Source organism: Triturus cristatus, chromosome 7 (genome assembly GCF_964204655.1).
Source record: "Triturus cristatus chromosome 7, aTriCri1.1, whole genome shotgun sequence".
Lineage (NCBI taxonomy): Eukaryota > Metazoa > Chordata > Amphibia > Caudata > Salamandridae > Triturus > Triturus cristatus.
Genome location: NC_140590.1, coordinates 1,002,331,976 through 1,002,349,172, shown reverse-complemented (window position 1 = coordinate 1,002,349,172; position 17,197 = coordinate 1,002,331,976). Strand labels below are relative to the sequence as shown.

General features: G+C 42.9%; 1 protein-coding gene and 1 long non-coding RNA gene across 2 annotated transcripts in view; one reads left to right on the top strand and one right to left on the bottom strand.

Annotated features, from left to right (window-relative positions):
- The window catches only part of LOC146810991 (solute carrier family 22 member 4-like), a 381,961-nt gene extending 365,754 nt beyond the window's left edge, over window positions 1-16,207 (top strand). The window contains exon 10 of the mRNA XM_085618044.1: window positions 11,316-16,207. Within this exon, the coding sequence (XP_085474170.1) occupies window positions 11,316-11,391 (76 nt within the window). The 3' untranslated portion in view covers window positions 11,392-16,207. The remainder of the gene's footprint in view (window positions 1-11,315) is intronic.
- LOC146810990 (uncharacterized) overlaps window positions 1-17,197 on the bottom strand; it is a 711,140-nt gene that overhangs the window by 519,368 nt on the left and 174,575 nt on the right. The window lies entirely within an intron of this gene.

Sequence of the window (17,197 nt, the reverse complement as noted above, 5' to 3'; positions counted from 1 at the left end):
GGAGGCCCCTAAACTGTACTGCTCGTAACGGTATGCCATTCCACTGTACACAACTCCACTTTACGCTATTCCACTATGCCCTGCTTGATGGTACACTGCTGGAGTGTATGCTATTCCATTATGCTGCACTTCATTGTACTGAAATGCAATATACACCACTGGACTGTACCACAATTAACTGTATACTTTTCACTGTCCAAGGCTATATTCTGTACCAATCCACTTAACCACACTTCACTGTATGTCACTCGACTCTACACTTAAATAATTCACCCTGTTGAGTTGTACAACACTCCACTATATGGTACTCCAGGGTATATCTAAACACTTAACGCCAATAAACACAACATTATTACCACTACTGAATTCTATGCTACTCGACTGTATCGCACTACAGTTTATGCTATTCCACTATACGCTACACAAGCATTAGAAATTCTAAAGTTATAGTTATCGCTTACATTTTTTATTTCTGCATCACTTATACACTTATTTACATCTTATTTGTGCCAAACACACCTTAAACTACATAACTATAACATATTATTATTATTATTATTATCAGCTTTATTTCGGTCACTAGGACCATAAAAGAATAAAACAAATTTACATACGGTAGAGTATATAAAATTCAAAAGACAAAGTACAATAAATCAATGAGAGATGTACCATAAATAACAAAAACAACATTTAGGCTATTCGATTTTATGCAGTAACTGCGGTTGAACCACATGACTATTAAAATTTCGCAACTGCGATGAAATATATAAAATTCAAAAGACAAGGTGCAATAATCAATGACAAATGTACCATAATTATCAAGAACAACATTCAGGCACGCTATTCAATTTTATATAGTAACTGCGGGTGAACCACATGGCTGTTAAAAATTTCGCAACTGCGAATATTATGGGAGCTGTTAACTCTGTTTTTAAAACTCTATATGCTGGGAGATGCTGAGTAAATCCTAGGTTTTTTAGTAATGGAACCAGCCAATACTTCCTTGATCTCTGGTAGGCTTGACAAAAAAATAAAATATGCAAATCAGACTCAACTGGATAGCCACATGCTGGACATTGGGGTGCAAATTGCGAGTGAGACCAGCTAGCCATATGTGCCCTAAGAGGGAGGGTGCCATAGCGCCATTGGAGATAAAGTTTCCTTGTTAGTGGGGGGCTTATGTCGTCAAAGACGGATTCCCGATGGTATGTGTCTTTAAAGGTCAGGAATTTGTCAGACAAAGATCCAACCCGCACATTCATGATTGCCACACGTAAATTATGCTCGTAATAGGCCAATGTAAGGGTTTTACGTGAGATCTTACAACATGCATTGGCTGGGTCAGACCACAAATCAGGTCTTCCTAATATCTCACAAGTATGTTTAACAAACTTTAACCATGGCACTTCGGCAATTTTTACAAGGCGCAGGATCTCTTGGAGTTCCACTCTATAATTCAGGAGTTCTGGTGAACTCCATAATTTGTGCCAAAAAATAATTGGTTTAAGACCAAGCTCCTCTGAGATGGGTTTTAAACCCAGGTCTAATCTCAATGGCAATAGGGGTGTACTGGACGGTAGAGCTGTCAGATGTCTTAGGAGGTTGTTCTCAATAACCTGGAGTTCCTGGTTTGGAGTGTAGCCCCAGATTTCTCCCCCATAAAGCCCGGCCGCCCTCGCCTGGGTTTTATAAATATGAAGGCGTGGGCCTAGAGGCTTATAGTTCAGACCTTTAGTCATCCTACAAATGGCGCCCGTCATCTGGGTCATCTTTAGTTTTACCTTTGTTTGGTGTGAGTCCCACATCATAGACTGGTTGAATATAACCCCCAAATATTCAAACGTGTGGACCCTCTCCAAACTGGCAGACCCTATCCGAGGACTCGGTCGTGTTGAAGGGGGGGATTGAAGATCATATATTTGGTTTTTCCAGCATTGATCTCCAATCCGTGTTTGTTACAGAAGTCCACAAAACCATCCAGGACCCTTTGTATACCCATAGGGGATTTGGAAAGCAGCAGGGTGTCGTCCGCAAACATGATTGCGGGCACCCTGGTGCCAACCAACTTGGGGGAGTCGATGTTATTTAGCTCATTCAGGTGGGCAAAGACCCCGTTGACAAAGAGGCAGAAAAGGGTCGGTGCAAGCACACAGCCCTGTCTAACCCCCCTGTCAACGGGAAAGGCATCCGAAAGGGTTCCTCCTCTGCCACACCTTACCCTTGCAAAGTTGCCCTGGTGTAATATCTTCAAAATTGACAAGAGGTCAACAGGTACCCCTAGATCCATCAGAACTGCCCATAACCTGTCCCGAGGGACTAAGTCAAAGGCCGCTCGCAGATCAACAAACTCTGTGTATAAACTACCCCCTCAATTAAAACGGACTTCCAATAGAGGAGATTCAAACGGAAGATCTGATCCACCGTTGAGACACCTCTCCTAAACCCCGCTTGGAATGGACTCAAGATTTCACACTCATCGATCCAGAGCTGAAGGCGATTTAATATCAGTCTTCCGAAGATTTTTTGTGGAAAGTCGATGAGACTGATAGGTCTATAGTTGGCTGGGAGCAGAGGCGAACCCTTCTTGAAAATAGGGACGATCTCTGCGCCCAGCCACGTATCTGGGACCTCCATACCCCCCAAGATAGAATTGAATAATAGGGCGAGATAAGGTGCCCAGACATCCTGCTCCTGTTTGAAGAGGTCGCCCGGGAGGCCATCCAGGCTAGGAGCCTTGCCTGATGCCAGCCCGGCTATGGCTGCTCTGACCTCCCTGATTGTAAAATGCTCCGCGTCCAGAATACTATCATCCGTCGTTGGTAGGGAAACTACCAAATTCCCTTCAGGTGAATGGTATAATGATTGAAAATGATCTGACCATGCCCTAGCTGAAATGTTCGGCACCACTGCCGGCACCAAGTCCACAGACCCGTTATTGACAGTGCGCCAAAATTTACGTGAGTCCCCCATGGCCAGTGAAGTGGTGAGTGATTCCCATTTGTCGTGTTCCCATTCATTTTTCGCATTATTCGTTAGGGTTTTATAGGCAGATCTCTTGGCCCTAATAACCTCAGTTCCCAGTCCCGCCTTAATGGAGTTCAATAGGCTGGTTTTAGCCTTTCGGCAGGTCTTGTTGTACCAAGCTGGGCCTGCCGCGCTTCCATTAATCCGTTATTCAAAAGTAATACTTATTTGGTGCATTTATCATCGACTTACCACTTCCACATTACTATGTCGTACTTAAAACTCACATTTATACTTACGCACCACCTTTAAATTAGTATCACTCATGCACCTCTGTACACAGTCTTGTCACCTCTCTCACCACACTACATTAACTATAACTCGCCAGGGGGAGGAGCCAAGATGGCGACCGGGACGGCAGCGTAGATTCCCGGCTCCGTGAACCTCCGCATCCCGCACGGATATCCTGCATGAGATCCTTATTCTGCGCTACGAGATCGTGCTCGTAAACGACAGTGGCAACCGATCGTGTGACCCTGAGGTTTCTGACTGCAGTACCGCCGGAGAAATCAGCGATTGAACTTTGCGGCCCGTGCGGTCCCGAAGCCGGGACCTCGAGTGGACGCCTTGGCCGGGCGGCAGTTTAACAACAGCGGCCTGTGGTGACTGGGTGGAGTCGGTCCGCCGGAGTGGTGCTCCCTTCGGCCTGCATTTTGCTGTGGTCGCTCCCCCCCTGCTGAGCGCTGCGGACCGAGGACATGCCCGGGTGTGCAATTCTCGGATTCTGTGGTGTTTGCCCCTGCCTTTGACGGTGAGCTGCCCGGACGCCGTCCCTGGTTCGGCCTGATCCTTGCGGGCTGCTCCCGGCTTTTTGCGGGAGCTGGTCCGTGGCGGAGACGACTATTGCCCGTGACCGCGCAACGGTTGAATCTGTTCCTCCCTCCCCCAGGATCCCTGTCTTCAGCGACGTGGACCTTGAGGCGTTGGTCCCGGGGTCCTGGCCCCAATACGAGTCGGGCCTTCCCAGCGGCCATTTTGTCACTATGCAGCCTACCATCCTGTCCGCTGGGACGCAGCGGGACTGGGGGTGTGGGACGGTCGGGAGTGTGGCAGAGCGATCGGAGAGAGCTGCTCTGGGGTACGGCGACCTCCTGGAGGTCCTTGGTGCCCTTCATTACTCCTTGGCTCATGGCGCCGGGGTCCTGGGGAGGAAGCTAGATGGTGTGGTATCAGCGTTGGGACAGTGGCGGCATGCTGGTCCACAAGTACACAGTGGCTTTCCACACTGCACACAGGAGGAAGATGTTGCGGCCCCCCCCCGCGATTAGTGTACAGCCGGACACTCCGGACAGTATGCTACCGTGTGGTCGGCTAACTGTGGGCTTGATCTGCTCCGGAGGTATTGGACCTGAGCGGAAGATGGTGGCCTTGTCCCGTGCGCAATCTCCGGCGGCCCAGGGACGATTCCAGCAACGTGTGTCTCATTTGACTGCTTCAGCCTGTCTGGACCTTGTGTGCAGTGCAGATCCTGGGGCGGCACTGGAAAAGACGCCCCCCCATGAAGCGGTCCGTGCTGATGCTCAGAGACTTCCACCCCACCTGTGTGCGTCGCTTCCCGACTGTTTTTGGACACTCCTGTACCTTGGGACATCGGACATGGTGCTGGGTCGAGGGGCAGGCATGGGCAGAATCGCAAAGAGCGGTCAAGGCTGAGGCTGATCCTTCGGGAGTGGTCACCTAGTAGACAGGCGGACTCATGGTTGCGTGCTCTCATGGTTATTCGCATAGTTGGTGCATAATGCTCCCCACTCCCCCCCTCCTTTTTTGATATGATCAACCTGGTGCTGCTAATTGTTTGCTGTGGGGAGACTTCACCGTGCGGGAGGGAGAAGCCGGGGGTATGTTTTGAAGGCCCTCCTCCAGTTTATTACATTCCCTCCGCCCCCCCGTCTGGGGGGGCTCTTTCTTACTCCTTTTTTCCCTGTCTCTTCTATATTTCGGGTCTAGTTCCAGGGCGACAGGCACACTGCTGGGGGGTGGGGCCATACTCATTCGCAGAGGTGCAGGGTGGGGGGATGGGGGAGGGGACTCTTTAGTCTTTATCTCTTTTTCCATGGCCTCCTTTTTCTTCTCTGTTTCTTTTTGCTTGTTTTTCTGGGATCAGCGCGGTACACCTCTCTTCTTGTGAATCGCTTGCTCTTAATGTGTGCCACAGTTTCCGGGGGGTTCGCTGGGCTTTAGGTACGGGGACCTGTAGGCGCAACTATCTTTGATATTTCTCCCCATCCGTACTTTCCCGTGTCTGCGCCATTGATTCAATGTATTGCTGCTTGCTGCTTGCGTCTCTTATCCTTGCCCCTTATCGCTGTTGGGAAACTGTTTGGCACCTGATCCTACTGTTTTGTTTTATTATAAAATGAAAAACCCTTTCTCTCCTGGTGTCCTACCTGAGCGGCTCATTGGCCGGACTATACTGTATTGTAGACTTTACTCTCCGAGGTGCCGCCTGTGTTTACATGTGCTTTTATTGTTCTGATTGCTTAGCGGCCGGCCCCGGGGGGTTGTAGGCCCATACGTGTAAGTGATTGAAACGTCAATAAAGGTTTTTCAAAAAAAAAAAAAAAAAAACTATAACTCGCCACTGTACCATGCACTGTGTTCTCGCAAATAATATAATTTCAGATGTCATAAGTCTTTTAATTAATGCAATGATTTCACATGCTATAACTGTTGTAATATCCAAGGGTATAGCTAGTGCATGGAGAAAGGGCGAGTTATAGTTAGTTCTAGTGTGTCCTCACTCACTTTCCTGTAGTTTGTGTTTGGTTACCCTCTTAATATCATCTGCACCACCCAGTCACCACAGACCACTCACCAGCCAGCACCATTTTCCACTCTTGCCACATTTGACCCTCTAGATGATGTCGTCTTCTCTCTTTCACAGATTTGTCTCCAGGGACGGGTCCTTTCTCCCACACTCAGTAGCCATTACCTGCTCTGGCGCACATGCAGTGGGGCCTAGTTGGTCTCCTTGAGCATCGGTACCCTATTGTTTGGACTCTTCGCTCTCTCCAAAGCAGCTCATCACTGGGTGGCACCCCAACAAGCATGCAGTCAGGCTGCCACCCCCTGCTTCTTAGCCTTCACTACCCCTCCTCTGTAAGGCCCAAGTCTCCACCAGCAGGGTAAACCTTTCTTAGCCACATTCTTTAGGGCTGCCTACCAGCAGCTATGTTTACATGGCCGCTTAAGCGGTGGATCTCTGGTCCCTGTCGGTCTGTAGAGGTGGCACAGCCAGCGGACGTTGCAAAGTCTGGAAACTTGCAGCGGATATTCGGGAGATTGATCCCCGTGAGCACAGTGCTGATATTTTTGGCTCCATCTTGCCTGACACCCTCTATATTTTGTATATCTATTTATCATTTTATATTTATTTCTGTTTTACAAGTATTATTTTTTTGATAGTTATTTTTTGTTATCAATGTCTAACACTTCCCTCTAATATTGATCAGATTGGAATAGAAGTAGTAGTAGTGGTGTGACTCCACCAAGGTCCAAAACTTTCCCTACAATTGTTCAGTTTGGAGTGGTATTGGTGAATCTCACGCCTCAGAAATTCAACACTTTCCCTACTGTTGCTTAAGTTGGAGAGGAAATACTAAATTCCACCCCTCTAAAGTCCAACACTTTCCAGCTGCTGTTCAGTTTAGAGTGGGAATAATATAGCAGACCCTTCCAAACAACAATACTTTCCCTATAACATTTTTATTAGTTTCAGTGAGGTATTAGGCTGTTTTAGGTGTTCTCCCCAAATAAAAAGAGCCACGTACCTGAAACATAATTTGAAAATTGAAGGTTCTTGTTCTGAAGTAAATTAATTGGCATTCAGCTTTCAATTTATTGTTATCTTCAACGCTTTTGTCGTATCTTGATATTTTTTTATGTTTTAGCATGTCAAATCTTTTTTTGTATCACACCTGCATCATGTTCAAGAGCATACTCAAATAATAGTGTTTCATGAGTACAAATTGCTATTTTGGTAATAGTATGTTTTATGGGAAAGTGAGTAGATCAAATACTCGATAAAATCTTCTGATTTGAGTTTTACATTGACTGTCAATTCTTGAAGAGTTCAATTGGAGGACAGCTAAGACAATCTGCATACCGAAACATGTATGTGGTGCTTTTTTTAGCAGCTCAAAATCGCCCAGTAACATGAGCCCAAGAGTCTTTAAGACTTTTGCAAAGCTGCTTTCAATATATATTTTCTTTAGCTTTTGGAAAGAACCATACAGTCATATGCAAATTCACAGTGTTTGCAGTCATAAACCATGGGGCATATTTACCTATCCGTTTACCGCCGCTGTGCCAATTTTGGTGACGCAATGACGGCCCAAACGACCAAATCATATTTATCAGGCCATGCAGAGCCACTTTGCGTGGCTTTGAATGGCCTCATAGATCTGGAGTAAGGCAACATAGCGCAAATTGTTGTGTTGCTTTACTCTGTGCTAAAGAGGTGTTCCATGTGCTTTGCAGTGGGTTTCCCCATGCAACTCCCATGTTTTTTTACACAGTCATAGATTTACAAGGACTTGTAAACCTGGGAATGAGTCAAAATCTTACGACTCCGCAATAAAAATATGTTTATTTCTCCTCGTTTTTTACTCTGTGTGCTGCAGTTTGCAGCACACCCTTCCTGCACAAAAACAATCCTGCCTGCAACACAGGCTCCCTTGCACCGTGGTGCAAAGTTGCCTGTGCAAGGGGAAAGGACAAGAATGCACCGTTTTGAATAAATACGGTGCATTCCTGCCCTTTTCCTGTGACACTGGGGTGCGCAGCAAGGTAACTTGCTGCGCTGCCCAGCACCACCATTCTAGTAAATATATATGCTCCCCAGTACTAAATCTGGCAGACACTGGCATTCATTTGTGGGGATAAGGACTTATTTCCCCATCATCAGACTTCTACTCGGAGCAAGAGACAACAAGCATTGGCATAGCCAATAGGTCTCGCCTTTGGGACGTTATAAGTGGTTAGCCAAAGGTTTTGGCTTTGCTTTTGTTTCTAAGCTATGTCGTAGAGAAGTGAGCATCGCTTAGAATGTGCATGCCCCTGTCAGGTACTCGGCTTCCACACTGCTTTAATTTGAACTAGAGAGTGTCAGTTCTCCTGGGGAAGACGTACTGGGGAGAGTACATGCACTTCTGGGTTGCAAACTGGTACTCTGGGACAGTGAGTACCTGTGCTTCTATATTTCCATTTGAAGTGCTGGTGTTGCATTCTAGTCAGCCTTTTAACCTCGTTCTAGTCAGCCTTTTAACCTTGTCCTAGTCGGCCTTTTTGCCTTTTGAGGTCAGCAAATTGTACGCCATGGCATCAGGCACTAGTAACGTTTGTTATGTACATCGCTTAGAAACGACAGGAGTGTGAAATAAAGCGCTGTACTAAAACATTTAACTGCATTGGATGAGAGGATTTAGAGCAACATACGGTGTTAGCCACTGCCAGAATACTGTGTAGAGAAGCCCTTAGCAGATAAATGGAAGCAGTTTTAGAAAAGCCAGGTTTTAAGGTGTTTTCTGAAAATCCCTTCAGAAAACACGCTAACACCTGTTTTTTGTCAAATGCGCTTCTGTTCATCAGCTTCCGCTCGAAAATGACCCGGGCTGCGCTGCTAGCGCGTCCCGATCCATTCCGTGATATCCCAGAGGTGGACTTCATAAACAAACAGAAAAGTTCTGCAAGAATCGACCTCAGTTTTGTGAATACATAAACTGCACGCACTTCAAGCTCCCGCCTCTGTGGGCTGCAAGAGGCTACAGAACAAGAGCATTGCGTCAAGTACTTGGTACTTGTCAACTCGAGAAGCGTTTAGTCTAAACTGGGTCCCCCTCGCTCACCTCGAGAAACCAGTAGAAAGTGGAATATTCAGCAGGTTTTTGATCTGAACTCCTCTGAAATCCGGTCCTGAACACCGAGGACGGTGCCTTGGAAGCAGCAGTGTCTAGCCGGGGGGAAGAGGGGGGAGGTGGAGGGGGGCGGGGGGTGCTCTAGTGGTTGAAATGAGTGAGAGTGGTCTCTAGACTTACTGTGAAGTGCATAAACCTCTTTGATCTACTAGCACACGTCCACATCGTGCAGAGCTACAGGATGCGGGGTGTGAGGTGAGAGTGAGTGAGGAGTGAACATTGGGAAATACGTATATGTGGACCAGGTAAGGGTGGGAGAGCTGGCGCGTCCTATAGCAGCGTGCAGGAGGGGCTCGGAGGCAATGAGCGTGTGGATGGAGCCAGGCGGGGTGTGCGCAGCGCTCAGCCCACAGGGGGTATGCAGATGGGACCAGAAAGGGTTGTGCTCCTGATGCCGCATGCAGCCCACGAGGGTGTGTGGATGGAGCCTGAATGGGTGTGTGCACCCGCCACAGAGTGCAGCCACCATGTGGTGAGCAGATGGAACCTGAAGGGGTATGTGTACACTTGTTGCAGTATGCGGCACATGTGGGTGGGTGTGTATATGGAGCCAGAAAGGGTGCCTGCCCGCATGGGTGTGTGGATGAAGCTATAGTGGGCACCAGCTGCAGGGTCCAGCCCACTGGCGGTGGGGGGGGTGTGGATGGAGCCAAAAACTTTGCAGCAAAATATGCATTCTAGTCAAAATTCCCCAACATGGGAGTGCCAACTGCTAAAAAAAAAACAAGAAGCGCGAGCAAAAAAAAAAGTCATGAAAGCGAGCACACACGAACCATGTTCAGAAAAGGGGGGAGGGAGATACGAGCAGGGCATATGGTGATCACTTTCGCGGCCGCTTTGATGTTCAGTGGCCGCGCGGCTCACTGAGAACATCAAAGAGGCCGCGAAAGTGATCACGCAGGCGGACAAATGGTGCGCGCGCCCGGCGGCGCACATGCTCTGTAGCTAGAGGCCTGCAAAAGCCACTAGTTTGCACTTCAAAATCCCACTTACTAAAACTCTCGCCAGAGCAGCGCTAAAGTGTTGGCTCAGGCGAGACCTAAAAAGCGAGAATAGGGAGAAAGGTGTAGGAAGAGAAAGATAGGAAAACAATGACAAATGCAGAAAACCGGGATGAAGCAGAACCTGCAAGATTCAGGTAAAGAGACAGAAATTGTACAATGGTGGAAGAAAGAAGCATGAAGTGTACTGGGCAGCATTGGTATTTGGTAATCCTATCATTCCACAACGCTGCTATTGGGCTCCTAGAAGAAGACCTTTGGTCTCCTGTGAAGGGGTTGAGGAAGGCAGTGTTCATGCCAGCTTTTTGCGTTAAATTTCATTAAACAAAATTGTTCTGCTACTACAATTTGGCTGTATACTGGTCTTCTCTCTTTTTTGTACCTCAGTCAAAAGCATCAGCATTGGAATGTATCCAAAGCGGATGACACCTGCCATGCAGTAGCACAGATAACTGCACAAAGGGGTTTTAAAAGGGGTTCTATTTTAAAACATCTTTTGAAACCACACATCCAGATTTAACGGCAAAGGATTGTACCCTGAACGTTTTGGGATTATGAGAAATTCCTTCACAATACAGCTCAAAAAGTAAGAGCTACTCCACTGAGAAATGAATGCTCATATATATATTTATCTGAAACAGGTTCATGAGAAGTGGAAGCAATGCCAAATCGCCATCATTCTAGAACCGTAGCGCCCTCATAAAGTTAGGTCATTATCAAGATTTACTGTCTTCCTGGTAAAATAAAAAAACTAAAATTAATCAAAGCCATTCCTGCCTATGTGAAAAAAGTAATACATCGTTCTGTGACAGAGTGACTGTTTTTTGTTGTTATTTTTTGCTGAAACGATTGCAACTAAGAAATTCATCGTTCAAGAAAAGATATTTTAATAGAACGGGCTTGTATTGTACTCAAGATTACTTAGTCAACGCCTCCACAAAACAGGATATTTCCTTTTTTCTCAAGAGGAAATCACAACTGCAATTCTAGTAACATTTAAGTACATAGAGTGAGTTGTCTATTGATTGCATTTTGCAGGATAAGCGTAACATTTCCTCGAATGTGAATGCATGGGTGAAAATTACCAGTGTCAATACAAATTTAAAAAATTTCAGGCTTGATTCAGAACATTGCTTGAAATGTATGGCTGCATTAGGAAAATATGTCATCAATAGGGAATTCCTTAAAGCCATTGCCAGAAGAATTACAGAAAAAAATCTTAATCATTTTCATGTGTGCTTTCTTACTAATCACAGAAGACTGTACTTCTGTCAAATTAAATGGAAACAATCTTTGGATGTCTAACAATTCGATTTTACTAATCAGAGAACTAGGCTTAATATGATTTCATAATTAAGCTTTTATTTCTTTTCAGATTCAGATGTACAGAACATTCCTGCTGCGATGAAAATGAGAGGAAAGACAACATCCTGAAAGCCACGCCCTTTTGATGATGTATTCCCTGTGCAGCCCCATGCAGTCGCCTCTTCAATTGTGGTTATGCCACAATGTGCAACCTTACTGCCGGCGGTCTTTTCCAATTATTGCTGCAAGTTGCTTCAAAGACGATTCTATGATTTTTTTTATATATTGTTCCGGAGGAAACAAACAGGACTTTATATGATTTTCATCTTAATTGAATAAATTACAGCTGAAGTCTTCCTTTAAGTGTGCAGTGATATTGATGGATTCATTCCATTTCTTGCAAAAGACATTGACCATATGTAGAGTTGTTTTAGTTAGATTAGCCTAAACAAGTCGAATTACTGTGGCTCATTTCATACATCTGTGATGTATGAAATACATGGTCCTCCCTGTTTTGTTCACAGATACTTTAAAGAAAAGCTTGGCTAGAGGACTAGAGCTCAGAAAATCAAATTTCTGTCTTCCTAATATGTTATTGAATGTATAGCATTTGAAAAGCATTTGGATTTTTTGTATGAGACATATTTTCCTAGAACGTCAGTGGAGTACAATAAAGTTCCACTATTCTTTCTTGAACTAAACCAGACCACTACAAATCACTGTCTCAACTTCCATCAAATGCCAACAGCAAACATGTCGATCTCCTGGCTTTTTCGTCAGAGGTTTCTTCTTCCTGGGACGTCCTGTGCTGAAAATTGAAGAAAGGCTGTTTAAGACTTTTTTTTCACTTTGAGGAGCTCTATGTAAGCACAGACATTAGTTGAAACTAGCCAGGAGAAGCAGTTGTAGACCATGGATTGGCCTCGGACTGCTCGCTTTCTGTAGTTTCCACTGTCGGCCCTTGAACTAGCCAATTGGCAAAGCATAGAAACCTTTGAGGGACAAAGGGCAAAAATATGGACTGGGTCAAACATAAAAGGTGATTTGACAGTGGCTGTGTGATAGCTGCTGATTCCTGTACCCCTAGTTTTTTCGTGAATTGACATCAATGTATATAACGAAGGGGCAATTGTAAGAGCTCCTTTTCAGTTCGGCCACCAAGTGTTCGGTACATTCAACAACACCTTCATCTTTAAAACTACCAAATGTTTAGAACTTTGCCCCATCACAAGCTCTTGTCCACGAACTGGATCATTTGCCACTTTTAGCTTCCTTTTCAGAACACTTGCATAACATTCCCGAAAGTTGTAAATTCAGATGTGTAAAAAATAACAATGGCTGATCCCTACCGATGCATCTCCAGAGTCTAATACTTATTGGGTGTTCCATTACATTATCCTTAAAACTATGTAAAATATATTTCATATTATGTGCTTTTGTATATGTATTTTGTTCAAGTACGTTGGTTATTTACATCAATTTACAAATTGCTGGTTTGCAGAATATAGAGTGAGGAAAAAGATGTTGACTAATGTTTGTAAAGTTCACTTTTCTTCTTTTCAAAATAAGTATTTTTTCCAAATATATACCTCACGTATCACCTGAATTCTGGAGTAACATTCTTCACAACTTACATGTGGTTTGTTTAGGTGCAGGCAAGGTGCTCAGAAAAGTTTTTTTAAAGTTAAGAAAATGAATGATGTGACCAAGCATTTGTAACAACGTTTCAAGCTGTAAATCTGATTTTCGGCTGAGGTTTATTGTGAAGGTGCCGTTTGATTTCTCTTCTTCCATCCATTCCTACATCAGAACAGTATGATGGTATGGAGGAAACTCTTCCCAATTCGCTAAAGTGAGCAAAATGATTTTCAAGTCTTATGGTTTCAAGAAAAGCCCAACATTCTTGGTTCATGCAACAACCTGGAATTGTTCCCAGTCTCACCATTTACCACACTATCCTCAGTAACAGACTTTTAACTAAGGGCATTTGTCATCCTGCCCTTAAATAGTTAGGGTCTTTTTTCTCCTGCAGGACACAATTGGTCTGTTCCCCGCCTATTAAATCATTTTTCTCTTTTCTGACCTGTGGTATTTTTCAGGGCTTCTCCCTGAGACCCACCTTGATTAATGTCAATATTTCTCCTCTGGCCCAATTTACATAGTCCTTCGGATTAGAGATCTATGCCGACAACACTCAGGTCAATATCTCTGTTTCTATCAATCTTGAACTCACTCAATCCTGCTTTCCCTTGTATGTGAGAGCTATCACAGACCGGATGTATAATCCATTGTCTAAAACTGAACTGCAACAAGACATAGGTTCTTTTGTTTGGTCTTCAACCACCGGTCTGTCTTCTAATTGGTTCTAATTCGGTCCCCCCGCTTACTCCTTTTGAGTCTGCAAAGAATATGGACATTACCTTTCACAACCAGTTTTTTTTCACTAAACAGATCAATTAAGTATGTATGGTCTCCTACACTCTCAAGAATGCTTAGAAAGATAGTGTTCTCACTCTCTTTGTCTGCCTACAAACTGATGTCCACACTCTTATTGCTTAACGTCTGGATTACAGTAATGCAATCCACCTCTGCCTCTCAGACAACTGTTTCCATTGTCTTCAAATTATTCAGAATTCAGCTGCCTGAAACATCCTTAATCTCATGTGAATGGTCTGCACTATTACAAAGGGAACTAAATTTAAGAATATCTCTTATACATACAGATTTCCACAATCTTGGACCCAGCTACCTCAGGAGGAAATGTTTCTTCCGTTCTCCTTGCCAAACAAATTATAGTGTCTCACATCAATGCATTTTAGCTTGATGGCTGCTCATTCTCCTTCTTGACATGCAAAGCCTTTAACATTGTACTATCTAACCTCAACATTATTTTCTGTCCTTTAACATTCAGGACAAAGCTCAGAACTCGCCTCTTTGTAAAATGGTCCTCTTCTTCTTAGCGCCAGGACAACCCTACTAGTAATTATTGTGATGTGCAAATCTGTTAACATAACACAAGATAATATCCCTGACAGTATTATGTGAATCTGTTGAGGGAACACAGTGAAATTGAACACAAAGCAGTATAGCTGGATTACACTTAGACCCTGAAGGCAAGTACCCATTGTGTAATTGGATAATTTCACACTCAATAAAATCCAAAGTCACTGTGTTGCAAATTTATTGGGACAATAGTTATTGCCTGTTCCTGTTGTGCCCTCAAAAATAGGTCATAATGTGGATTTTGGTGCTTACCTTACCAAACGGTCCTAGTATTTAATAGGGATTTTTACCCATGAAATATCTGCAGGTGTGAACTGCTGATATGTATCCAAATAATGCAAATTGTATTGCACAAAGTAATTATAGGAAGCAATAAAATCTTTACAACTCATAATTCCAATGTGTAATTGCAATTTACTGCACATTTCAGAATTCTATGGGGAACTCCTAATCCTTGCCATAGAAATCTTGGAATATTAAGGCTCTACATTCTCCAAATGTTCCTAAACATATTTCTGCAGTGCGTTGCTGTAGAATGGGATAGATCTTAGTGCAATGTATATTGAACAGGCAGTGTTAGAAAAGTAGTATGCCGGTCAAGATACCATTTGTAAAGGAGATTGTTGATGATGCATTGATCAAGGTCAGTGGAGTTCTGCCAAGGATATGATAATGGTTTAGGCCCGGATAAAATTATATTTTGATTTAAAAGTTCATTAGATGTTGAAGTAACACATCCTTCTATAATATACCCTGGGGTAATTTTAGGAAATATTTTACATCAACTCAATATAGTAAAGTGCAAACGTCTCTCCCTTACTGTCAACCCAAACGTTCTTTTATATCAAACATCATAAATGCTATCAAGGTACAAAGACTATAAATTAATGATATACACCTGTTTGTGGTACTTGTGGAGGTATAAAGGGAGAGGTTTTCTTAAAGAAACAGACAAAAAGTTAAAAAGTGTTGATTTTGAGTTCCCAAAAAGGTTGTATGGTCAGTTTGCGGATGTGCTTTGCTAGGTAGAGTTACAGTTTTGAAGCCACATTTAAATCAAGTTATTACTTACCCATATATATATAATATATATAATATTCATTTGTATATTTTGATTGTGCCTGAAGATGCATATCAATTGCCTTAAAACGGGTACTTAATTTTCTGAAACATTCATTTTATTTGATATGCAATTTAAAAAATAATATGTCTGTTAATTGTAGGTTTCAGTATGTGCAAATTATGAAAGTTAAAAAACACTTTTATTAAATGAAATGTTCTATTTATACTTATATGTGTATATATTTTTAAATAACTAGATGCATTTTCTATTTTATAACCATAAAGGACTGAATTAGCAAAACAAGAATCAACGTTTTGCATTGTTGTATGTGTATTATTTCTAATGTATGTACATGGAACAAAATGCTCAAGGGATCTCTGGGGTAGGAAAATTCCCTAAATTGGAGCTGATGCATTTTTAGGTGATTTCTAAATATTAATATGTATTGAACTCCAAAACGATAGTTAAGATTGTTATATATGGCGTATGCCAAATTAGAACTTGAGTACTCATTGATTAATGCTACAGAATCACATTCAATCCTCGAACAGATAATGCCCCAATTAGAGATGGCTCACAAAAATACAATAGGCCATGATGAATTGTTATTGTGCAAGGCTTGCTTTCTTCTGTTTTTAGGAACAGTAATTATTATAAAGTAAATTTCTATGTAACCAATTTGGGGAAGAAGGGTGTTATCAGTTAATTCCATTTTCCTATAGCCTATTTAATTATTTGTTCTTTTAATGGTTTACTTTGTATAAATGATTTGTTCATAAGGTTTTCTCTAGTCTTCTGAGTATTCGTAGAATAATTAATTCTGAAGATTCTTAATGATATCTTGGCTCATTTACAATGATATGCTTTCCACTAATAAAATAAATATTTTAAAGCTATGTGTGATTTATCAAATGTTTATTGGGACCTTAGAGTTCCGATAAATGACCTATAGGTAGTTCATGGAGATTCTTGCTTTTCCCAAGAAATACCCAATCTCGCAGTTTTTCTCACAAGCATACACGTGTAAAATGTCAGATACCCAAAGAAAATAATTCATAGGAAATCAGGCATGTCACAAAATACACATAATACACAAGAAGGAATCATATTTATAGAACTTTTTATCTTTTACTACCTGCAGGCAGTGCAAAATTAAACTTTCACTTCATCAGACCTTTTTTAGAGGCAAAGGGTATTCTTTCTGTGAGTAATTTTAATTTCTAACATAACTGGATTCAGCTAACATTTCTCAGGACATCATATGTGGCACAAAAGTATAGGAACTGCTTCTCTTTTTTTTTTTAAACACACTTTATTTAGATACCATCATATCAAAATTTTTCCAGTGTACATTGCCGTGGGGCAGGCATTTTCAACTTGTCGTACATACAGCTTATATACTTCACAAGGTAATCAACGTTCCCTCTCCGTAAGTCTGAAAAAACACAAAAAGGGGGTAAAAATAAGGTCTGCTGGCCTCACGTTGAGCTGTCCATTGGTAGGATGGTAATTAGATGCATAGTGTAATGGTATTGCCATTTACAATTAACATATGTAACAAATACAACTTTATCCCTTCCCTCCCTAACCCTCCCAACCCTCCCATTCCTGGTCTTACAGTAATTTCTATGTCCAATAGGACCGCACATAAGAGTATTATCTGCATGGCTCGCACTGGGGCTCAATAATCCTGTAATACTGTGTATGTATAGGACACGGACTTAAGGTCTGCTGTGGTATAGATACCTATTCTCACTAAGTGGCTACGAAGCTTGGGTTCCCGGAAGGGGCATTAAGTCAATTGATTCAAACTCGTGCAACAATGCTTCCCAGTCCATGGAAACGGGTTGTCTCCGAATCCCCCGTTCCTCCTCTCTCCTAAGCGC